At 35.3% G+C, this 26,162-nt stretch overlaps 1 protein-coding gene across 1 annotated transcript in view; it reads left to right on the forward strand.

Annotated features, from left to right (window-relative positions):
- Positions 1 to 26,162, forward strand: part of CNTN5 (contactin 5) — a 220,073-nt gene that overhangs the window by 134,625 nt on the left and 59,286 nt on the right. Inside the window, exon 11 of the mRNA XM_057370839.1 lies at positions 25,363 to 25,490. Within this exon, the coding sequence (XP_057226822.1) occupies positions 25,363 to 25,490 (128 nt within the window). The remainder of the gene's footprint in view (positions 1 to 25,362; positions 25,491 to 26,162) is intronic.

A 26,162-nucleotide genomic window follows, 5' to 3' on the forward strand; every position in this document is an offset into this window, starting at 1 on the left:
AAAACCAAAACCCCAAATTTAAAAAACCCAAACAAAACACCAACAAAAACACCCAAAACTGAATAAAAACTTCTAAAAACCACAGATATATAAGCTGATATACTACCAAGCTGAGTATTTTGTTCATATGTCACTGTGTTTGCTTAACCCTTGGCAGTTAAGGGTGGAATAAGACACCAGTAAAATGCATTARTCATGCTCAAGCTCTGTACTGAGTGATGGATCTCCACTATCAATCAGAGGTAGCAAGGAAATCTATCCACTCGRGCCCTAAAACACAACAGATGCTGCTCTGTCAGTTTTCATTATGCCAAAGTGGTGTAGCAAGAAGATTTCTTCTGAATTTTTGAATATGGTGTAATCAGTGTTCTTAGAAATAATAACCATTTCAGATTTCTCTTTTGACATTTGGCACTTCWTAACAGCCAGCACCTCTTCTGTTCTTATACAGAACAGCAAAGCAAACGAAGAAAAACAAACTAAACTAAAATTTTAAGGATATTAGGATCTATCCTGCAAATAACTATTTGCTACAACTATAACTAGTTGATAGCAAATAACTATTTACAAAACATTCAGTAGCAGGGGCTTGAATGAATTGTAAGCAGCCTCTCAGACTTTTATCTAGTGTCCTCAGCTGTGCAGTGTTAATGAATGTTTGCAATTACCATGCATTTATTCAGCTTTATTTTTAATTGATTTGTTTACAAAATGCATGCATTAATCACATTTGTGTCATAKTTTATCATTTTCAAAATTACCTGATGGCAGTTTAGGAACTCTAGATAAAACAGCTTGTTTCTGTCTTTTTCAAATGCATTATGAGAGGTGATACAATGAAAAATTGAAGTTATTACTAATTTATGCTTCTGAAGAGAGTTCATAACAGATTTTAACATAAGATACTTTTTCAAACCCATTTTATTTCARTATCTTATGACTGTGATTGAAATTATAACCCTGTGAACCCTTTATATAAATGCTCCTGAAAGGAAGTTTTAGGCAATAAGCAATTAAGGGTGTGACAAAAAGTTAAATCTTGGCTCTAGGTATATTAAGGGTAATTAAACTACTAATTTCTGTGACTAGAGAAGGTTATTCTTGAGTTCTGTATAGCAAAATTTATAGTACTTATACCAATATATATTWAAAAATCTGTTACAATTATAGATATTGAGATTATTACCAGGCTATTTCTAACTGCCACTCTTTTGCATAATTACTTTTAAATAATTGATGCTGTTTTGATTGCTAGCCCTCTGAYACAGTGCAGATAAGGACATATTGGTGTGGTACCCTACAAAGCCGCAGTGCTGTAGCAATGTGGAAAGGGGAACAAGATCAGGCAGGGCCTCCCAATTTTCTTCTGTTTTGATTGCATCCATGCAAAGCCAAAAACACACAGTCACTTTCAAGAGCATCTCCATGTGCCATAGAGGCATTTATTTTCAGAACTTTAGAGTCTGATGCAGAGCCCACCAACAGTGCAGGACAATGTGAGATGCTGGTTTTACTGAACAGTTCAGTAACTTGCTGCCACAGGGGCAGGCTGAGCTTGGGCTGCCTTCATGGGCACAATGGGCATCAGCTTGGCACTCACACTAGATAAATTAGTCTAAGTAATAACCAGAGATTCAGAACATCTTCAAAATGTATAGTTCTCCACTACCTGTTAAGCTGATGCAGCCAGAGAGGATAACCAGCACCAATATGGGCAGAAGTGGAGGATACTCCCTAATTCCTCTATCTCCAGTCTTACGTGTTCCTTTTTGTTTTCATTGAACTTGGTTGCAAATGCTGAAGTCTATAATTGAGTTCCATTTGAATATGATTATATTAATCCTTTTACAGGTTTGCCCCTTTGCACCTCTGTGAGCAGCTGAATTAATTTTGATAAAGCAGAAATGGAGCTGCTAGACACACTACATGGACTACAAAGGAACCAGAGCTCCTTTTCCCATAGCCTGCCTTACTTTTAAAAGGGAGGTATTTAAGCAAAAGCAGTGTTCCATTTTCTCCTTTGTAGTCTGGAAGGGAGAAAGTAGTCCAATGTTGCACGATCTTTGTCAATTAGTGTGAGTGTGGGAGAGCCGGAGTTGAGTGGCAGTTCCAGACAGCAAGACAGCACTGAAGCGTGCTGCTTTTAAGTCCCCTCAATTCTTTACTTTGGATCAAAGACAAATTCTACTGCAGTCATCTGAGCCTTGGGAGTAGCTGATATCCTTACTAAATGAAGTACATACTCCTTTCCGAAGGTCTAGCTCCATGTGCCTGTCATTCTTCTGATTTTATTCATCAGGCRATCGCTGTATTCCTGGAGCATGACAAACAGCAGCAAAACCCACTCCGTGACCTTGATAATGGAAGTGGGRAAACAGAGAAACCTTGAAAAGTGCTGGGTTTAGCCATCAATCTGTTTTAGCAATTTAATAAATCAGTGACTAGATAAAACTAACAAAATGTGTTTCTTTTTGAAGTCCTTGCCAAAAAAATTAGGAAAAAAATTTCAGCTCTCAAAGTAAAAAGTGTATTTTGCCACTGTTTTACGTTTCTTTTGTTTTACCAATTACTATTGTATATGTCTTAGATGAAAATGAATCCTTTCCCTCAGTGACTTATAGAACTATTCTTAATATTTTATGTTGAAGGAGGAATCAAATTCATAAATAATAAATCTAAACCTTGCAGGTGGAATACACAGGAATATAATGAGTTTCTGTGAGAAATCACAGATTTAATGCAATAATGCAGTATTTTAATGTCAACTATACTCATTTCCTACTACTGCAGGAGAATAAATTATCAGTCATTAATGTACGCATTCAAATGAAGGTAATTACTGTATTCACTGATTTTTGATACATCACTTAACAGGAATGCAAACCTCAGAGATTACAAAAATGAAACAGTGTACTGCATACAGTCAGGTCAAAATGAACCATGTGTAAGAAAAGACTTTGTATTATTTAATAGAATCTATTAGGTTATATTTGAAAGCCTAAGCCATAGCCACAGTTGAATAAAACAAGGGGACCAATTTGATAAGCAAATAAAAAATGGTCTCAGAATAAAATTTTGTTGAGAAATTAAAAAAAAAAAMAAAAACAAAAACAAAAACAAAAACCTAACCCAGTCATAAAAGAACCAAGCTCAGTAGAAGGGTCTCAAAAGATGGTATGGCTAGAACTAAATGCTTCAGAAGACCTAAAACACTTATGTCCTGTGTTAAACAGGAACAAATGGAACAAAAGCTCAGATTTATCTATAGAACAGACAGATGACAGCATGTTCTGCCTGTCTTCCAGTCCTTTCAAATACTTTGGACTTGAGCTACCATAGTCCTGAAGTTCATAATGGCATTATAGGTTCTGTAACACATTGATATCAATATAAGTAACCATAACAATTTCAGTACTCAAGGTCACAGAAGCAATCTCGAAGGTCTAGACTATTTTAGCTGGAGGGATCTCATTAGGCCCCTCTGAATGTGGCAAGAAAACTTTTGCGCCCCAGAAACTGGGCATATSTTTGCAGCTGCTGAATCAGAGCCACCTCTTTTGATACTTCAGCCCTCAGCCTCCTTCCTTAAAATGCTGGATGATCTACTCACTCTCCTCACATGGACAGAAAAGGACTGTGCAAAGTYTACATCACAAGCACATGTCTTAAATACTTCTCACTTAAAAGATCCTGGGCAAAGATTACTTGACTGAATTWAAAAAGTAGGTACTCAGGAAGTAGCTAAACATTTAGTACCTCTTCTCCTGTCCAGTTGAGGGACTACTGTTGGGATGTCGATTTTTCCTGCATGAAATGTCTTTCCAAAAACAAATGTGCTCTAAACTGCCATTCAAGGAAGCTGTAAGAATGACCACTTGGCTAAAGCCCTTGCCTTTGATTTGTTATCAAATCAACAATGATTTGATTTATCTTTTCTTCAAGATGTTTTGTAAGATATACACACCTGCACACAAACGTGTCTAGATAAACCAATACAAATTTGTCTGCTGACAATGTAACTTTTGCTTTATCTGCAGATTCAACATTTTGATTTCTAATTGTATTTAGAAAAGTGGACTAAAATGTTCTGGTTCAAGGTCTTAATATGTGTTCAATCTGTTGGAATTAACTTCTGTGATGAAAAATTAGTTTCCATGTCCATTGTCATCTGTTATTTGAGATATTCTCACTGTAGAATTTATCATAATAGACTATCACAGAAAGCAAAGGTTGTGAAAGTCTCAGTGAAGAATTAGAAATATAATTGTGTAATAATAGCTACACTTCAAAGACATGCAAATTTATTGACTTTTAATAGAACTTCAGAGATAAATCTGTATTGTTGATTGAAGAATTGATCCAGACAGACCCGTGGTGTCATTTTCCCTCCTCTACCTTCTTTAAGCAAAATCATCTGCATTGTCCTATATGTGCCGAGCCCCTCTCCTTCAACTTTTCTCACTGGAATAAGAAGGAACTCCTATGTACAGGGAAAGAGCATTGAGCATCTTGTGATATTATCTGTTGTTATCAAAGATTTAGACGTGTTAGAAGAGAAGTAATCTTTTTTTTGTTAATTGGATTGAGCAGTATGTGAGCACTAAGGTTGTCATACTTCCATAGTTATTACTGATAGTGCYAAATTTTCTGGATTATCCAGGTTTTTCTGTAAGGAGTGTTTAATTGCTCAAAAAGACTATTAAAAAAAGTCTCACCTTAMATAAATATTGTCTACATCTAATTCTAGCCCAAATACAGATAGTATTTTTTAAAATTACAGCAAATAAGATAGGCTGCAATTACCTTTGTATCCCCCCTCTTTTTTTGATTATATTCTATATACACAGCTCAAATCTAACTTCAGAATTTTACAGGCTGAGGTGCTAATCTATTCATCTGGAGCCTGAGGCTATGCTCTTTTTCATGTTTTGTTGATTTGTCATTGGAAAAAGGCTCCACAAACTCATTGAAACTCCTCAAAAGAAGGTACTTTCCCCAAGTTTCAAGTCAAGAATTTAAGTTAYTCTCAGTCTGTTTTTGCACAACATGTGCTGTTTCTAGCACCATTGTATAATGACAGCTCTGGCAAAGTTGCAGACTTCTGTACTGTGTAAGTACACTGTGAAACAAAAAAAKATCTTACTTAAATGTTTTATGCAATATTTTCTTTTTTGAGTGTGGTGAGGAGCAGAAAGTCCAAGACAGGATTTTAGAACAGCACAATTTTTTTAATTTTTTTCCCCCTTTTTTCTTTTTTCCTCTTCTTTTTTTTTTTTTTTTTTTTTTTTTTTAATGGAGAAGAGTCTCACCTTGATAGTACAGCATGCATATAAGTATCATTGGTTGGTAAGGGAGATAATAACACAGTGGGTTTTTTTATTTATCACTTTTAGTGTCAGAAAAAGTTTCAAGACATGCCAAGACTGACTCAGTCATATCAGTTGCATGAGTACCAAGTTTGGATATCTATTCTCAAATTTCTTATGGAGGGACCCAATCTTTTTTTTCCTTCTTCATATTTGCAGATACATCCAGTACAGTATAAATGCCAGTCTTCCCATCTCTGCACAGGTATCTGTGACCAGTATATGGCATGCTCCAAAATTCTTCATTTCAGCCATTCACCACTTCCTGAATATCAAACTGCCCATTTCTTTCCCTTCTGAAAWGCTCTTCCACTTACCCTTGATGTTTAGGAAACCAATACCCATGAATTCAGAKGAAGAATTGCACCCCTCTAATGGCAGTCAAAAATGTAATGTTTTAAAAAATAAAGAAGGAGACAAACAAAAAAGCAGTCAGAAGAAAAACACAAATTTAACTGAGACTTGAATACATGTCTAGATTAGATTTCGAAATCACAGAAAGAGAAGAAGATAAAATTCATATATCTAATAAGTGTTTTGTAAAGATCTAATCTATAAGCAGTAGAGACATTTCCCAGATGTTTCTGCACCATTTGTTTTCTCAGCATGGTGTAATTTAGCTTCAACCTTTTGAATTCATGGTCATTTGTCTGGATTTAGTTCAAATATRTGTAACATAATGGCATCTCACCCACTTTGTTGGATAGGTTCCTTAATGTACTATAAGATTTAGTTCATTGTTCATTATTGCTCAAGATTTATTTGATTTCAGTATGTGACTTATTTGTCACCATTATCTATGCAGTTACAAATACACTGTTCTGTGCCCACAGATTTCTCTATTATTGAGTTAACTTTAYAGAAACAATTTATTCCATTTACTCAGCTAGTTCTGGCAATATCATCTATGTACCACTGCTGGGAATTTGAATTAGCTTGCTCAGTCTTTGAATGTTACTTATTTTTTAGTTGAAAATAATAAATGAAGATGACACTTCTATTTTCAAGTTTGAGCATACACTTTATCAATTTCTTAGAGTGACWTTTTTTTATTTCTTGTGCAATAGTACAGATCTTATTCATTTGTACACTACASACATTGAAATTCTGGATTATTTTCCTCTTCTTTTGAGCTTGAACTAGACAGCTGCTTTGGAATAAAAATGCTTTTGTGCTTTATAAAGATAAAACATATGCTTAATAAATGTAGAAATTKCTATTTATATGATCACACACCACACATCTGCATTTATGACAGATATTTAAAGCTAGGAATGACAGGAAACTCCATCTCTATCATCTGTCTCCTCTTTATATTAAAGCACAGAGGTTTTTTGTTATTGCTTAAAGGAGAAAASAGATGATTTTGATTACCCTAAATACACTAATTAAAATGAAACTAAGGAGAAAAAAAACAACATAGTTTTAGAAAATAGTTATGAAAGTATTGTGGAACATTCTTAGTTGTTGCATGACTGTATTCTTAATCCAGAATTACTGCACAATGAAGGTCTAAGGATAGAAATAATGTGGAGGAAAAGGACTGTCCTTTGTTAGAACAATAATACAGTTGAAAATCCAATAAAATTTTGGGATTATTTTCTGCAGATATTCTAAATCTATAGGGAGCTACTGCAAGAGTTTTTTCTTTTTTTTTTTTTTTTCTGTCTTATAGATTGATATGTCTTTGCAAATTGATCAGCTGTTGTATTGTTTCAGATTAGTAGTTACTGTAAAAAGCCATGGTGAAATAGAAGTAGATGCTGCCACATTTCCTACATGATGGATTATGAAAATATGTGAGCTACATCCACAGGATTCTCTATYTGGTAGAAACAGTAATGACCATGTAGGTGATAATGTCTTTCCATCAGTAGCTTTTTCTGGGCATATGTTCTGAGTTTGGGCTCTAGTATCAAGACTGGAAATGCCAGTCTGTCACAAGACTAAATTGTGAGAGAAYGGGCAGGCTGGAAGGGGAAATGTTTTCCATTTCCTCTTAAAGTACTACAAAGGAATTTTTTTTAGATTTAAATTTAAAAATAAATACTATGGGGGCTGGGAGCAGGGGTTTCCAGAATACAAAAAAATATTCAAGTGTATGACAACAACCTAGAACCAGATTTTTAAATTCATAAACAGAATGATTTTCCCATTCCAAGTAGAGCCACAGAGCAGCCTATACCACCCAGGTAAATTTGTTACCACTGTGCTTCTTCTGACTGCACCTTCACTGTGCATATAACAGGTGTTTTGCATCTCAAACTCCTTTAAAATAGAACTACAATATTGAATYTGTTGTAGAAATTATGAAAACATGATCTTATGCCGGTAGTTTATGAGTTTTTTCCAGTTTGAAACAGAGGAAGTGTCTCTGYCACAGGCAGGTAGGTGAGATAAAAATTAGAAGCAGCTATTACATTCATTAACTAAGATACTTTAGCTATTACTGAGAAGACTTTTAATCTTATATCAAATGTGAGAAGCATTCATTAGGGGAGAATTCCATTAGTATGCTAAAATTATTTTTTTTCTATTATGTTAACATATTGATTTTAAATAATACATGCATATATCCAAATTCTTGTACTATGCAAGACAAACTTCACTCCCTACATGCACTGTGTTCAAACCTATTAAAATTAGAAGGYCTGTCAAATATAAAGAGCACAAGGAGCACTGTGTTCCACACTGGTGAAATTTTGTAGCTTTGTAGAAGCTCTTCCTCTGTCTGTGACTCACAAGGCAGTAAATCCACTTTCAGATTGTTTGTTTTGAAATTGTGTGCTGAAGCTACTTTAGAAAACACTGAAGCACAAAAGTGATCAGCTGACTCAAAATTGTTGGCATTTTTAAACAAAAATCATGTCTCAGTAAACTTTGTGTGAATTAAATTGTCTGTTCTCCAATGCCACTGGAAAGCAAAATAAAAACATAAGAACATAATAAACTCTTAATAATGAGTTTTGGCTAATTGGATGGAAATACCTACTGTTCATCCACCTCAAATTTATGGTGGAAAGTGATCCAGCATAATTGTGGAATGAGAGAGGCACTTGGAATTAGAAACAGTTGATTCAGTTGTTAAAAATATACACAGTTCTTTCCTAAGTTTCAGAGCTGAATATAGCAAATTTTAATTAAATATGCCTTTGCTTTGCAAGATATTTTTAAAAATCTGCCCTGTTTCCATTTTAAGCAGATATTTTGAAGTGCGTTTGTCTATGCCTTTGTTTCTTTGATCAGGCATATGAACCTTTAAATTGAATTTCTGCATTTGTGGGTTTCATTTTAACAGTTTCCTATTAATTAGATCAGATGAAAGGAAATCTTATGGCTAGTGCCCCAACATGAAGAGCAAGAACTAGTGTAACTCCACACATTGAAATTCAAGTCATTATTTAATTGCCAAKATATTAATTGTTTAGACATGGTGATTAATTCATTTGGCATTTACAAAGATGAAAATGGTAATTCTGTAATAACGTAATTAGAAGCATATTGCCTTAAATGAATCAAGCCTCARTCTGTAAATCTCAACAAACACAGTCTTAATTTAAATGGAAACATTTTAAATTCCTTTTTTTAATGTTTTCTGATAAAGATGGTGATTTTTGCCCAACAGGCAACATTTTGAACATGAAAATCTTACTCCAATAAAAATTCAGGATTTCTGTTCGGAGACCAAAGATTTATTCAAACAAATTTCCATGCATGACAATATTGATTGTAAAATATGTTATAAAGAKGAATAAGTAAGGCTGGGTGCTGCAATTTGGAAGTCAGTTTTTTGACTTGCTATAAAGCTTAGTTAGACAAAACTTATGAAATTAATGTTTAAAGTCCCTGCCTTTGACCACACATTTTAGTCTTTTCTTTCATGCCATCTGATAGTGAGTACTTCAACTGAATGGACAAACTAGAGATATTTTACATTTTTATATGACAAGTAATGAAGAATGTTGAACATTAAAAATATTTTTTTTTAAATATGCTGATCAAAATATGCTAGTTTTTGTTCAAAGTCCAAGGAATTCTGGAAATCTGGGGGAAAGAAAAATAACATCCTGTAGCAAATTTGAACCTTCCACAACCATGGGTAACTTTAGGAGTTAGATACCAAAATATTTTACCCAGAATACTTGAATATTATCTAAACATTAATTATCTGGTACTAAAATATTATCCTAAAATATTGTCCTTTTTTCTGTCATGCATATTTTCACACACTTGGACAGGAAAACAGTATAATTTATATTCAAAACACACATTTGTACCATCACCGCTAAGAATGTGGCGCAAGACCAGCACTGCATTCAAGAATTTCTTGATGATCTACATTTTTCTCTTGATTATAAGCAAGTGACTAGTGGGTTACTAAATTCTGATTGAGTTTGAAATGGAAGCAGAACATCAGYCAAAAAATTTCCTTCAGAAGGTACCTACTTCCAAAAAGTAAACTTGGAAACAAATGTCTCCAGCAGTCTCTTTGGCTCAAGTGCTACCCACAACCTGGTTAAATTTCTATAGCAAAGTAGAAGCAAAACAGAAGGAAAGATTTTGTCATTATTGTGTTAAAGACTAGTCTTCTGAAAGAAGTATTAGAGCTAGAAGATTTCATAATTTACTTCTTAGAGCTAGAAGAAATAGAAAATTAGAATTGGATTAAAGCCAACCTAGGAAAAAGAAAGAAAAAATTCTGAAAAATAATTGAGTGATCACGCAGTTGTAAGAATTAAAGCATAGCTGAGCTTGGGCAAAATCTCAAACACTGTATCTTCAAACACTCAGATGTGAAACCAGATCAGAAAAGGGTCTAATGGGATTAAACCTATATCTTGACTCAAAGCCCCTTGCTTTCTGGTGAACTTTGGGCTTTGAGTTTACAATGACATCTAATATCAACAACATTAACATTCTCATTTTGAGATGAAAATAACTGTTGAAGATGTGGTATTAGCTTGCAGCTATAAGCTTTCTTTATAATCACAACGAACATGAGACTTTCATCTCACTCTTTGGGKTTTTTTTGCTTTTTCTTTAAGACAACATTGCCTGAGGGCTTTGGTGTGTAGCGCTTTATTCTTTGATTATTTTAACACTACCTTGCCTTCTTTACTAATTGTAACTTTTGAATCAAAGTGCCCAAATTCTAGAAGAGTTCAGCAAAGGGATGGACTTCATCCTGAGGGTGCACAGGCTGTAAAAGAATGTCCAACGTTTTCTTCATCCCAGTTTGTCCTTTGCCACTCTTCTGGTATCTGCTTTCTTTCCTATAAAAAAAACTCATGAAAGTTCCTGGCTCTTGCAGGAAATTGCTCAGAAAGTAGCAAAAAAAATTTTCTTATATCTTCACTGTTACTTGTATATCTTAGCAAGGGTATGAATAAGAACCCTCTTAATAATTTCCTTTGCTTAACCATCAGGTCTGAGGTAAGACATTCTTAGTAATTTGGGCAGTCATTACCTCGTTCATTAAATAAATACCAAATGTGGAGAAACAAATTATAAAAACAACTAATTCCAGACTGACCAAGAAACMTTTTAGATACAAATTGTAATTAGGAAAGAGTGGTCTGTGAAAGAGCAGTSAATGGACGATGGTTCATAAATGACTCAGAGGTCGCAAACTCCTCACACAGRTATAGTGATCACTAATGACTGCTTTTCAAGGATAATTACTGCAAATCCATTCTTATTTCATGTTTGGCAGTAGGACCAACTGATTAGCAAACTGATTTATCTACGGCTCATGACACTGCTGAGCAACTGAAGAGGCAGGCTGTTCATTTGTTTCACTGCAGACCACAGGCATAGAATGAGTCTTCCCTTCTTGGATTATGGAAGTAGCCACACTCAAATTGCTGAGCACTCATTGCATTTTCCTCTACTTTTGAGGAGGAAAAACCCATGGCCCTCTACATTGACATTAATTTGAAGACTCTTGTTTTCTATCAACTGTTCCTATTTTCATAGAATCATAGAATATATTGGGTCAAAATTGACCCCATAGTGTGCCTTGCAATGAGCAGGGACACCTTCAKCCAGATCAGATTGTTCAGAGCCCCATCAAACCTGACTTTGTATCCATGGATTGGTTATCTGCCACCTCTCTGGGCAAGGTGTTTTAGTCTTTCACCACCCTCATCATTAAAATTTCTTCCTTACATGCAGTCCTTACCTATCCTCTTTCAGTTTAAAACCATTAGTATGTTCTCCTATCACTACAGGGCCCATCAAAAAGTTTGTCCCCATCTTTCTTCTAAGCCTGCTTTAAGTATAGGTTGGATGCCCTTTGGAGTGTGAAGGACAACAGYGGAAGATTGGTGGTAGAGGAGTCATAAAGATAAAGTGACCGCATTATAAAAGCAAGTTAATTGAGCTGATTTGATTTAGCTCTGATATCTCACAATTTATGTTTTCAGCTTKCATTTGAGTACAAAGCTCCTTAGAGTCAGTAATTGAAGATGTAAACCAAAGTAACTCCACAATGAAGAAAAGCCCATCAGTTGGAGTGCTTTAYAAATGTCCATAAATAAAAGTCCTTTTATGAGCTTGGAACCTGTCAAACATCACCTTGGATATACATATATTACTGGGTATCACATATTAAACATTATCAAGGTTAATCCCCACSCTGTTTCTTAGGTCATAAACTACACCCCACTCTCAAAGGTCTGTTTTTGTCTAATCTTTGTAGTAAAGACTCCACCTCACTGTGTTCACTTCCACAGCTTCACTGCTAAATGACAGCTCAGATTTCCACTCTCAATTAAAATAATAAATATAATTATCTTATAAAATAGGTCTTTACTTTTGCTGACTATGCATGGAGGAAATTATGAAWTTTTTAATTAAAAGAAAGGTCAATCGCTCTTTATATTTTTCTACTTTTGTGCAGTTCATAAATGATTCTATAATCATATCCATGTAACCATGTCAAGAGCACTGCAAAGGGTCTGAGTTCAAGCACCCAAAAATAAAGAGGGAAAAATGATGGATCAGCTTATAAGTGAAATCTCAGTTCAGCAGGAATTCAAGTGTGATAGCTGCATGAGTCAAACAGTTTTGAGGATTTTTCTGCAATTTTCTTTTCATCAAAGTSAGCATGCCTAAAGCACCAAAAATCTTTGAATCACAGGAGCTATGTTTTCCTAGAAGTGAAGTAAAATCAAGGAGCATTTTTTAAATGAAGAAAACTKGGCAACAGAAGAGTGAAACTATAAACAGGTTATTCCCATTCACCGTGTCCTTGGAAGACTCATCTTTCCCTTCAAGTTTGCTCTTAGTTCACCAATCTTTCATCAGTTTTCAATAAATCTGTATGTACTCCTTTCTGTATCCCTAGGAAAAATATCTTTATTTTCATTGCCTCTAATCCCTGACTGTGTCTAATCCCAGACCTCTCAAGAGATGGAAAGAGAGATGCCAGCATAGTGAACTACAAAATGACAGGCAAAACTTTTGCCATCTGTCAGTGCCTGCTCTAAGGGCACATTCACACTACTGCCTTTGGATACTTAGCTCAGCCTTGCCAGGTCCCTGAGAAGTAGACACCTGGTCTAAAAGATTCAGAGTACACAGGCAAAGTTATTAAAAATAGATTAAAATTCTTTTAAATTGCTAGAAAATAATTCTGTGTGCAAAAGTGAGATGTGATTACACRGTAAGCAATGAGGTTTCTGTTGATCCAGTGCTCCTCTCTGTCATTCTGAGAAGGGAGCTTGCTTGTAGTACAGATTTAAAAACAAATAAAATGTGGGGATTTTCTGACTAGTCAACTGCATATCTGGCAGGTGCTAATACCCAGTGACTCAGCAATGTTTTCATCCTATTTTCTGTGTTCCCAGCTCCATGCCAACGTCATTGATAAGGCACTTTGTGGGTAAGGTTAGGGAAGAAGCGAGATGGGGTAACAGTTGAGAATGTCCTGACACCCTACTTTGTGTGGGAAAGAAGATTTAGGGAAGATAGAATGAGAAGCAAATAAGTTTGATAAAAAAAAAAAAAAAAAAAAAAAAAAAAAAAAAAAAAAAAAAAAAAAAAAAAAAAATAAAAGAAGTAGGATTTGGGAAAACTATGAAGATTATGCCACTGAAGAAGTATCATGTTCTTTTTACTATTCTGATGAAAGAAGATTCTAATTTATTGTCCTGATTGGTATGAAGACAGATAGCAAGAGATGTGTGCCATGTGAATGCTCCAACGCTGCTTTGACCTTCTCAAACAGGAAACAAGAGCCAGTTTTCTGCATTAGAGTTTCCCATTACAGCAGCAGATACCTTTGAATGAATGCACCGCTACCACATAACCAGACTGTGAGTGTGACACAGTGACACAAGAATTCACTTCTGCCTCCAGACTGCCTCTCCATCACCTGCTATCAGCTGGTGGCGTGGCATTCCAATCATCACAGTTTATATCTCAAAATTAGCAATCCACAACTGATCACCTCTATCATGTGGGAGTGTGTGGTCTCACCAGTGGGGTCTATGATGTGTACCCAGAGTTAGCATGATAAATAAATACTAGGGGGCATTATGTCTCATCTGTCAGAGAGCCTGTGGCTGGTAAAAGCAAGAGCAACCCAGGAGCCGTCCAAATCCTTCAAATGATGTGGACATCCAACATCATGAAATTAGAAGTTGCGCCTTCTCTCCAGGAGCTCTCATTGATTCTTGCTGGCTCCATTGTCCTCTCCAGAGCCTGTGACCATCACAACTTTACATCCTTGCAAAAACAATAAAGACACTGAGAAACAGGATGTAAAGGTTTTGTGGTGGTTTGTGCATAAAGCAAAATAGGCTTGGCTTGAGGGTTTCTCCCAAACAGATCTATGATCAGCTCATTGTCAATGATGGGGCACCAGATTTTAAAACAAGAGCGATTTTTGGGAGCAGCTTGGTGGAGTAGCACAGATAGAGTCACTGATTTTTTTTTTTCTCTTGTTCCATTATTTTTTCACACGTTTTATCACACATAACTTATTTCACTGTAGGAATTCCATCTGTTCTCCTCCATGCGCAGCGATATAGCTGTAGATAGATTTGTCAGTTTTAAACACAAGCACTTCCTACCGAACTGATATTTCAACTTGTAATCAAAAATTTTGAGTCATGGCTGAAGTAMAAGGTATTCCAAAGTAAACGAAAGATTTTAAGGTTCAAACACCCCTAATCAATAAATTGTTTGTCAGTAAGAACTCTGTAGCCTTTTCACCCTTAGTGGCAATGTGGTTCTCTGGAGGGAGCATGTGTCTTTTTAACTGCCTTTTCCAGTTAATAGACTGCATTTCACCTTGTGACATGAGAATAAAATAAATCTTGTTTTACCTAGTTTTCCAGCCATGGTACCCATTTCCCCCYAGGAATGCAAAACGAACTCAACTGACCTGAAAAGTGGTGTCAATAAGATCCTAGTTCATTTTGGTCAAAATCCCATTTAGCACCCCTGCAGTCTGGAACTATTTTTGTGCTGAGCCAATGCTTTTAAACTGTCTCTCCACTGAACTGATTGTCTCTCCTTCCTGCAAGATGTCTGCATCCACAGGTCAAATTGGTTCTTTCACAAAACATAAGAAAGCTAAGGTACCTCAGTCAGCTTTACAGCTTAGTTAGATATATTTTTTYAACCTCTCATAAAAGTTTAAACACTGCAAGACCCTGTAAGTAGAATCATTAACCTGTGAGTTTACTGTTAAAAGAAAAAGCTAATTAGAGAGAACTGTCAAATATTAGAGGAAAGGTAGTATTCCAGCAAAGCTGTCTTCCAGAACAAATGTTCCTGTGCTAAATTTTGTATGTGTTGTAGAAACGGCACAGCCTTTACTCTGCACTGCTATTTATAATGGAGGTTTCAGAATCCCCATCTTGCACCAATATCTTAATAAACAATTACGTGTTTTTTAAGAGGTACTGACATTTGGGCACACATCCTTGTCAAGGATGCAGCCAGGAAGTGTGTTGAATGTAAATGATGTAGAAATCTAGATCTATATCACAGAGATAGGTTAGGGCTACATCATGGAACTATGMAGGCAAGGTTGTTCATCAGGTGCGCTTTGACTCCTCATTTTTTTTGTGGAGTCTGTTCTATCCCACAGACTTGTCCACTGTGAAGCTCCTGTGTCAAGATGTGGAATATTATGGAGTGAAAATGGAACCATGAGATAGCTTTTTGCCTTTATCTTTCTGGATGTAACAACAGTTTATTTAGATCTTTCCGACTAGATATAATTGGCAATGATGAAGATAGAAAAAAGAAGTGCTGGAATTTCCAAGGGTAAACTGAGAAACATTGTGGAACTAAGCAAGCAAGAAATGACTGCCCCTTATTGTTCACAGCGTGGTGATCTCTGATTTGACTAACCAGAGAACCAGCAGGGACATCTTACTACAAAGCAGCACCAATTATTCTATTMTATCATAACTATTGTTATATTAATATATGCCATTTTTATTGCATAAAGTCTACCAAACTTACAAATGTTCAAAATTCCCTAAACATCTCAACACATGTATTTTGGGAGCTAAAATAATCTATATTCCAATTACTCTTTTCCCATTTTCAGAAGTCTTTTGCACTAAAAATTCTTCTACTTTATCCCTGGTAGATCATGTATCTTTCATGAAAACAGTGTGTCAAACTCATCTGTAGTCCAGCTGAGACCTTGTGGCTATTAGACAGGTAAAAAACAGGGGCCATTTCACAACAGGGATGCTTAGAAGGCCAGCAGTGCTGTGGAGCACTGAATCTTACAATGACAGTTCTAAAAAAACAGTGGAGAACTCGTGGCTATTGATCCAAGCATAACATACATCATGCTAATGGAATCTCCCCTCTGAAGAGTTTCTACCTGGACCAAGGCACAGTAAGCACAGGCTTTGCACACTTTTCCAGAGGCAGAGTAATGATGAAAGCAATCAGTCTCCATCTTTCAGAATCTAGCAGTACCTACCATATKATAGAAATATATTTGGAGCTTCTCCAGTTGACAGCAGAGTCAGTTTGATGTAAGGATGAGGCAGACATTGCCACATTCGTCTGTTCTGTCTTTGAACTACAACTGAGATGAAACTCAAAATGGTTGAAACCTCAAAACCACTCAAATTAAAAGTAACAAATTAACAGAATGCTACACTGACAGCATTTATCAATAGAACATTAAAACTATCTCMGCAYTCTCATAYCATGATCAGATAAATCCCATCATCCTGTCTATATCTAAAAATGTCAGGAAAGAATATGCAGATTTGGGTGTGTTTTGATTCATTRTATGAATGGGACAGAGAAAGAATGTATTTAAACCCTAATCTGTTTCAAACCTCCATGCTGGCCATTATACAAGGATTTACAACACCTTGCTGATTTGATTCTCARCAGTCAGTTTCCTTCTCAAGCATCCAGCAGTCCCTTTGACTGCTGGTCCTTTACCATCTTGCTTGGGATTAGGGCAYTCAGCTCCTAGAGACTCTTCTATAACCAACTGTCCACGTATGCCAGGGAGAGAGAACTACAAAGTACAAAACAGCTCCATCAGGATGGTCTTAAATGATGCATATTAATTAATTGCAAGCTACAATAGGTTGGGGTTTTGGCGGGGGGGGGGCATGGAGGCTTTTTGTTGTTTTTATTTTTCTTGAGAGCAAGGTTCTATTGCAAAAGAGCAATCAATTGTTCTCTTCTACCCAGCTCTTCTATTCAAATGAAAGYAGTAACAGTATATCTAGCAAAATAATTTTTCAGAGAGGTGGGAAATATTCAGTGTCATTGCTGCATACAGAAAAATGCCACTTGAATTTAATATTCTAGTAATATTGCTACAGAACATGAATCAACATTGGAAAGCAGTTTCCATCTGACTGGACATCATTACAGAGATTACAACAATAATGCTTTAGGTAGATGGCTGCTGGCCTGAGCACATGAAAATTTCCCATGTAAACATCTAATTAACAGTCTTCAATTTACAAGATGCTCATTTGAATGAAATTAAAGTTTCTGCTCTTCATGTTATATTTCTGAAGTGAATGTTAACACTTCAAGCTCGGCTGTTTTCAGATATGTCTTTGTCTAATATGAGCCAAAATAGAACCCTGTAGTTGAATGAAATTGTGTTATTTCACACTGAGTAAAGATCTACCSCCCTGAGCACCTGGTCTATTTGAATTTTACCTCTTGCATATAACATCTGCCTTTGAGTATTAGCACTGCTTTTCTAGCTAACAAGTAAAACATAGAAATATCTTAGAGTAATTAAAGTTTCTTGTGTATTTTTCTTTTCMTGGGAGAGATCATGCAGTCCTGCAAGACTTTATTATTGCTAAAACTTCTGAGGAAAATAGAATAAGTTAATAATTCATTGCTGTCACTCAGAAACATGGGGAAAATTATTGTGATAAGGCTTTTTTTTGAAAGGAAGGAACCTTTTTGCAGTAGAATAATATTTCTGACATAGAAATAGTGCATAAAAGAGAGGATTATATTTAATTATTTAAAATATTAAAATATATATTAAATTTAAATGGGTCAAGAGTATGATATGGATTTTAAAAATATGAAAGAATATTCTAATAATTTTAAAGTATTTTCAGCATGTTTAGAGATAAATTGTTCTAAATCAAATGTATTCTATAAAAGATTTTAAACGAACCCTCGGACTTTAGTGCGGAGCAGAAAAGACCTTAAATGGCCTTTTCTAACCATTTCTTGAACAAGTGTTYCTGGAACACTTATCCTGATATATCTTCTGAGTAATACTCCTTGTTTTTCCTTTGCAAAAGATGAAATGCATTTGAGGGTAAAATATTTGAGCAGCATGACCAGATATCAATTAGTAAAGTGATGCTAAACTTTCAATATGTACCAACACTTATTCGAGCATACTAGTAAATTGTAGAATAATTTAAATGTGAGCTTGTTTGTATAATTCTCTACTGTTACATTTGCAGCTGGACTCTGTTTCAGTTAAATATCTTAGCAGATGTTTAAATTTTAGCACCTTTCTATCATATTTGACATTGTTTCTATTCAAAGAGTGTTTAAAGCAAGCTCTGTGCTTAAATTTTGATCTAAACAAAGTCATTGATGCAAAGCATTGTTCAAACTAACAATAAACAGCTGATTTGTATAAAGAAAAAAGCACTTTCAGAGACCCTGCCAGTTCTGACTTATCAGTAATTTCCAGACTTTACTGCACAAAAACACTGCAGAGATTATATTTATTACCTGTGCTTAGAACTGAAGTTGCATTTCTTAGCAAAAAATTACTTCTGRTGTCATCCACATGAAGTTATGTTCACATATGTGGACACCATTTGCATCAGCAAGAGCTGTGTATTTTCATACACAAATGTTCCAAACATCAGCAAACAGCAAGAAYAAAATAAGAGGCCTGGCTGTGACTCCTTTGAAAGAAACTGCCCTAAGACAGTTTGCATAGATTAGCTTAAACAGAGCTGCAAGTAGTTTGTGGTGCATTAATAATAAAACTTAGCATATTCCCATGACCTAAGATATCACACACAGGAATTGCACCATTATAAATGTTTGAAAACATGAAGTGAAGAAAAACCAAATAGTTTTGTGCTTTGCCAAGGGACTGTTCCAAATTTATGATTTTTTTTAATTAAGTCAACAATATTAAAATAAAAATATTCTATCTAGGGTGGTATTACTTAAAAACGCATATGAAGAAGATGGCATTTTGCTTATCTAAGTGACTTTACTATAGCAATAACTGACATCTATTTTCTGTAAGCATTAGGGGTTTATGCATCTATTATAAAGGAAAAAGAAAAAGCAAAGGGGAATGAGACACCCCAAAGCCATTCATGGAGAAAYAAAGGTTTCAACTATTTACAAATACTCATTCTGATTCCTTGTAATCTAAATTAAAGGATACTGACAAATTCCAAACCCAAGCTAATGTGAAATGACAGATTGTTCAGATCAGAACACTGTGAGRGGCCACAGGCTAAATGAGTCAGTGCAGCTTGTCTCTATTTGCATCTTTAAAATTCTTATTTCCAACATGCAGACAAACCAATTTCATACTCCTGATTTCAGATCCAAATGAAAAATGCAGGGGATGATTTTTAAACCACCAATAACTTCTTTTTTAATTCCAGTTACYTGTTGTTAAAGTTTGCAAAGGTTTTAGCCAAGTGTAATCCTTCCCTGACTGCTGTGATTACATCTCTAATGTGCTATAAACTGTTACTTGAGTTTGAAAGTCAAAATATCAYACCAAAAACAAATAATTGAAAACAGAGAAATATACAAACGTGTACAGCCTAACCAAACTACTCATTGCTAATTCTTCCTCCCGACCAAAAATGGACAAGTCTGACTTCTATTTTTTCTTCTCTGTAATTGTTCTTTAAAGTATATAAAGGTCCAAGTGTAAGCTGCCTGATATTCATTACTATTAAGATCCAGACACTGTGTCCCTGTGCAACAAGTCCTCAGTACAACCCTGAATTGTTGTGTAGCAATTGTAATGTTTGCTGTCTCAAATGCTTGGCTACTTCAGCATCCAGAAACAATTTCTATCCACAAGACATCTGCTTGTGAGAATCTGCTATGAATGAAACAGAATGAAAATGAGAGTTTCCATTCCTCATTATCTTAATCTTGATGCAAGTCTCTGCTCACTGATTTAACATGTGATATGGAGAACAAATGCACAACCTGGCCCCAGTGGGTCAAGGTAAAACTGTCTCTGGTGATAAAGAGAGCTGACAAATTCCAGCATAAGTTTCCAGCATACAGTAGCATGTCCTCTACCAGCTGTTAATAATATCTGAGAATTTCTATAGTGGGTGATACCAGATATTAATGAATTACTRTTTTTCAGTAAGACAGTGGAACTGTGAATGTATCTGCACTACTAATACATTTCATTTATACTTATGAATTAACCAAAGGAAAAATTATATGGCAGGCAGAATAGACCTCCTTTTTTTTATTCCAAAACAATAACGCAATAATATAATGTCTTTTCTTACTCCTTCCCCTCAACATAAGACCAAAGTTTATGGTCACTCTCAAAAGTTTTCTGTAAACAGAGCATCAGGAAGGAAAATAATTTTTAGCTTTTAATCAAAATACTGCAAAAAAAAAGACATGCAAAACTACAAGCAATTTTTACATATCATATCCTACTTGCTYCCATTTTCTAAATCACATGAAACCTAATGGAACCTGAACTTTGTCATTCACATTTGTGAGGACCTTATGCTCTGTTCACCTCTATCAGCACTTTTCCTTATCTCTCTGTGAGTCAGAARTGACTGAGAGAAGGCATTTCAGACYGTCAAATAAAGGGCATCCAAACAACACACATGAGCAAAGTTCCAGCATTTCTTATGAACCTGCTTTCCATCCATCAGCTTCTTRTCAGACATGGTCTCAGAGAACACCTTTCTATTCACATCAACATCCCATATGCAAACAGCATGGAATTTCATCCTTCCAGATTAAGCAGCACACTTGTTTTCAAGTATTTAGTGTCCCTGGTGCATACTTCATTGGTAAAAGAAGAATAAAATTGACAAAATTACTGATCTGAGCGAGCGAAAGCCTTTTTGTTTARCCAAATGTGCTAAGAGTGTTTCTATTCTCAAGTATTACTGGTGAATATAGAATCTGACTAGACTGCAGCATTTTTACAGTGAAAAATAATAATTTGAAAATATTGGCTGAAAACGAGTTGCTGAGTGTTTTTCAGCTTTCCAGTGTTAATCTAAGTCCAATCCTGAAGCCTTAGAGAAGAAAATTTATGGTCCCATTTATGTTTCCATGGCTTTGTAGAAGTTCTCAAACTAGTTTAGTGGATTATGCTGTCATTAGAAAAGCTGACATTATAGAAATGCTGCTAATATTTATGTCTGAACTTGCTCATATTTTGGACAAGAAAAATACAGGTGTTTCAAGCTGTGTATCCAAAAATTGCACTGTTTCTGATACAATCAGTGTGGGAAATTATAATATGCAGAGATATAAAATGCATTTCAAAATCACTTCAGATTCAATTTAGCTCTTTCAGTTATTAATTTATTGGGAGGGGGTCAGCTTCATGGGCAGTGAAGTTTGTGGTTAATTGATTTCTATGTCTAAGCATTTGCATCCTCTCACAGGACTTCTGTCACATTTGTCAGTCTGGTGCAGGTGTCTTATGACTTTTTCTACATGAGCAGGTAGCATGGATCAATAGAAGAAATAAAAAGCTGATACTATCCACACAGTTTCTCTTTGAAATAGCTCTAGTCCCATTCCACAGATGAATTCAGGTTTTTATCTGAAAAGCCATTCACTTCTCAAGCATCCTTCCTAGTTCAGTATCAACTGAATTTCATGTGCTCAGACTGCTTCATTTCACAAACCAAACCCACAGCAAGTGGGGACAATGGGGAAATTAATTTCCATGTCATGCAGCAGCTGGGGTTTTGTCCCACAAATGATGTCAGATCATAAAAGGTACTCTTATCTGGGGAGCTAAATTAAGATGTGAGGGTGCGATTCAGTTCCAAGCAGAGACACCAAAGCATTAAGAACTACAATGTGAGTTAGACATCTTCCCTTTTTTACCTTCAATAAAGGTTCCACTGACTGCTGACAAGATCCATGAACTAGCATGTAAAACAGAAACTCATCTCACATGCAGACACCTCAGTTTTAATTTTACAAACACCTCTAGAACAAAAGATTTTCTTTCCTCCCTGGTCATCCTGATGATCCTTCCAAATGTCAGCTTGATAAGAATTAATCTTTCTGAATACTGATGATCCAAATTGTCTTGTATTCCTTATTATATTTCATCAGCCCTTCATTTATTAATACTTTCATAAAGAGATGCAGGTTGGTATCTGATATATTCTAGGGTTGTATTTGCAGTTACTGCGTGGTCCTCTTAGTTCAGAGTCACAGCTACTGCTTTTCTATGAGTCTGRTGCTCAGTTGCTGTGTCAAAGAACCATTTATTTAATCAAATTTTTACCAGCCTTTTTTTTATCCTGGTAATTTTGAAAAACAATGTCATAGTATAGAAACCAAAATTTGTCTTTCAAGAAAAAATTTCTTTCCTTCAACCAATTTCTTAAGAATCCTTAATTTTTGTATTAAACCTATTTAACCAGACATGAATTTCAGCACAAAACTCATGCTTGAAACCCAGAGAAGATTAAATCTTCACTATTTTTCCCTAGAAAGTATTTTTATTAAATACTAAAACAATGTAATCTCATTCAGTGTACTGAACATAACCCATGTTCAATTTTATCTCAAGTCCATTTACTGTTATATCTTGATTACTTTTTCCTAGTAGTTACTGTTAACAGTTTATCTCAAGACAACATGCCTTTTGACATAAAGACATCAACACTCATCTCTTTTTCTTCATGTTTTYAGACAGATGAAAACTGTTCTATAGAGACACTAATTCTGTGCCACTTTTTTCAGAAAACCTGTAWGGACAACATCTATCTCCCTTATATGATTACAGTGAGGTTTTCTTATCCTTAATTCTACCCCAGCCCAATTCTCCTGTCTTTGCATCCCTTCTATTTATGRAGTAAAAACCTTTTTGCTGTGGTATTTTTTTAAATTAAAATATGTAGACATGCTATGYAGGTGGCCTCTCTGTGACTGAGAGATATTGGCAGGGAAGGAGGAGAAGTCTATGTTCCTGCTGTGTGCAGCAAGTATTGTATGAATAAATAAAGCATTTCAGTCTCCATCATAACCAGGCCTCTGGCTTTTTTGTCAAACATTAAAAAAAAAAGGAGGACAGATGAGTGCTAGGCACCCGCATAAAAATATTAATTTCTGAGCCAGATAATTCACCTGCAAATGTGTTTGTAACTCCTTTGATTGAGTAATTACTCTTTCTCTCATGGACAGCAAGAGCTTTTAACGAAATAAAAATGTAATGATAATATACACAAGATTCATTAGATAATCTTCCATATGCATCTAACTTCCTTTTCCTCCAAGTTCAGAATTTCACCTGTTTTATATCAGGACTTAAGTGGWGCATAAGCTTTTAGAATTTGCAAACATTAAAGGAATGTCCTTTCATTTTTCTCATCCTGTCAGTATATTGATGAAAACGATCACTGTTCTGCAAAGGCTATTGCCCTACAAATTATGTCATCAGACCATTGAAAGCTGAGCATCTTGATAGAATTTTTTTTTATATTACACCAAGCAAAAATGTCCGTTTCTAAAGCAGGGTGTTTCTTCAAAGGTGTGAAATGTCATAACAAAGTTTCAATCCTTTTTAATTTTTGGAAGAAAATATAAACCCTCAAAACTCTGATGCAGAGTCATTTGCCTAATATGAAAAGTCTTCCTATAAAGTTGCCTTTAGATAAATAATGTGACTCAAATACTGATTTGTTTAGAGCAYGATAGGAAATGCATCCTCAGGTTGTTTGCTCTAGGGAGCCTTGGAGTTGGCATGTCCTCCTTCTGCTCCATTCACTTTTGAAGCTTTTATTTTCTTCTGCTGTCTGCTGAGAGCAGTGAGGGGTTTCACATCTGAAGTGAACAGAAGCACATTTTTTTCACTGTAATGAAATTCTGTTTTCTCCACCATAATGTTTATAAAGCTTGGATAATAAATCACCATTTCTCACAGTAAGAAAACAGGAGATATTATTCTTTTTCCTGGGGAGTGGGGGAAGGAAAAAAAAAAAAAAAAAAAAAAAAAAAAAGAAGCTATGCAGTCTCATGTCAGTGATCTAGTATGAGCACATTACTGAATCCTAGGTTTTGGTAAATCATTCCTAGTATAAATCAAAGGTAACACGTTTGCACTTTACCACATCCAGCCTAGAAAGGGAATTCCTTCCCTTTTTTGCTGCTGAAGAGCCCAACCCAGACTTGTCAAAAGTTCCATACTCCTGGATAAATACTTCCCAAGAGTTAAAACACGTCATTGTACYCTCCATGATTTCTGATCATGGACTCCACAGAGGATTTTCAGCAGAAGGAGTGTCRCTCTCCCAGCCTGTTTAGTTCTCCCAAGACCTTCAAGAGAATCATAACCACTGCCTAACTGGGAAAGGATACACAACACTTGCAAAAAGGGCTTGGCTTAAATGCCATGTAAGAGTTGTCATACTCCTTTTAGGCTCTTAGTTGCCTGTCAGGAAAAGAGCCATGATTATTTGCTGCTCTTCCAGGGCTGCAACTTTCAGGTGGAATAAATTCAGGGTCTTTTGTCATTTTAGAACAAAGCAAAACAAGTGTTAATTTTCACACGGCATCATGGGTTTTATGATTTATATTRTGCAAGCAAAACCAAAATTTGAAACTCCTAAATGTGAATGGTTGACCAWTTCTCATGAAAAATTCTCATGACCATTTCTCTTCAGTGGGGTTAATTACCAAGAATTGTAGTGGAGCTACAATTTTACAGGCTCAGAGAAAAAAATAAAAGCCCATCTACAAAAAAAGTGGTGATTATTTAAGTCCTTTTGCTACATTGTGCAGTGATGCCATAAATCATGTTTTGACCAGCTAATTGATAATAATTTTATGGGGGTTTTTTTCCTAGTCTTTCTTTGCATTTTGCTTCCCATTCTTCTCAGATCTGATTTCTAAGGTCATTTTTTTCTAGATGGAATAGCCTGTGTTTGATATTGAAATGTGATTTGACAGCAATATAGTGGTGAAATTTTGAAGACAAATTATGAAGGATTACCTTTTTTACTATTCTACAAAAGTTTCATTAAAATTCACCCCTAATGAGTGTCAAAGGATACTAATCCACTGATGCTTACATGAAAATTTTGAATTAAGGACTGAGTAATTAAATGGATTTATTAAAAYCTTTTGGAAACAGAAGATAATTCAGTTATCATCTTCATCATCCCYTGCTACAGAGGCAGCAGTCCTTAATCCTATTTATGATCGCTGAAAGATATCATCATGGAATTTGGCAGGTAGGATGGGAGAGATATTTATATATTTATGTATTTATTCTTTCCAGGATAACTATTCTTCCAGAGGGGAGCCTGCGAATCTTGAATGCTTCCAAGTCTGATGAAGGACGGTATTTATGCCAAGGTGTCAATGTATTTGGATCTGCAGAAATCATTGCATCAGTATCTGTCAAAGGTAAATGAAAAAATGCTTTGCTGGTAATGATGATTTCTCTTGACTAATATTTAAATATTACTTAGAATCCCCAGCCAACCATAAAACAGAATTCTACAGGCAGAATGAAAAAGCTCTTCCAGCAAGCTAGGGGAACAAAAGTCCATCTGRTCAGACACTGAATCAGTTTGTATACTCCAGCTGTTATATTGCAGATGTGTCATAAGAATAAGGGCATATATTAAATAACTCAAATTATAACTAGTTACATAGGTTAAGGAATCAATACTCTTTTARCATATTTTATCTTTGGGAACTCACTTACCCCTAACTTTTTCTGCATGAGGACAAACCCTTAAATTAAAGTAATAATTGCATCTGTATAAAATCCAGAGACAGATAGTACCTATAGTACCTTAGAAGATTAATAATAATAAAATCACTGAGTAGCAATCTATTTCTGAACCCCTTTTTTCATTTTCAGCTGAATTCATTTAGGATCATAGATTTTCTTTCCAGGTGTTCAAGCCTTTTGACTTCATTTTTCAAGCTTCTTCCTAAATTTAGTAATCCAGGAAACATCTTTTATTATTTTGGCAATACTGAATTTTTTGTGAACAAGATAAGATGCCAGGTGCTGCAGCCTTTAAGAAAAATAAATTTAAAAAAAAAAAAAAGAAAGAGAAATAAAAC

Source organism: Malurus melanocephalus, unplaced genomic scaffold (assembly GCF_030028575.1).
Source record: "Malurus melanocephalus ecotype Western Australia unplaced genomic scaffold, MMel_1.1 scaffold_134, whole genome shotgun sequence".
Classification (NCBI taxonomy): Eukaryota; Metazoa; Chordata; class Aves; order Passeriformes; family Maluridae; genus Malurus; species Malurus melanocephalus.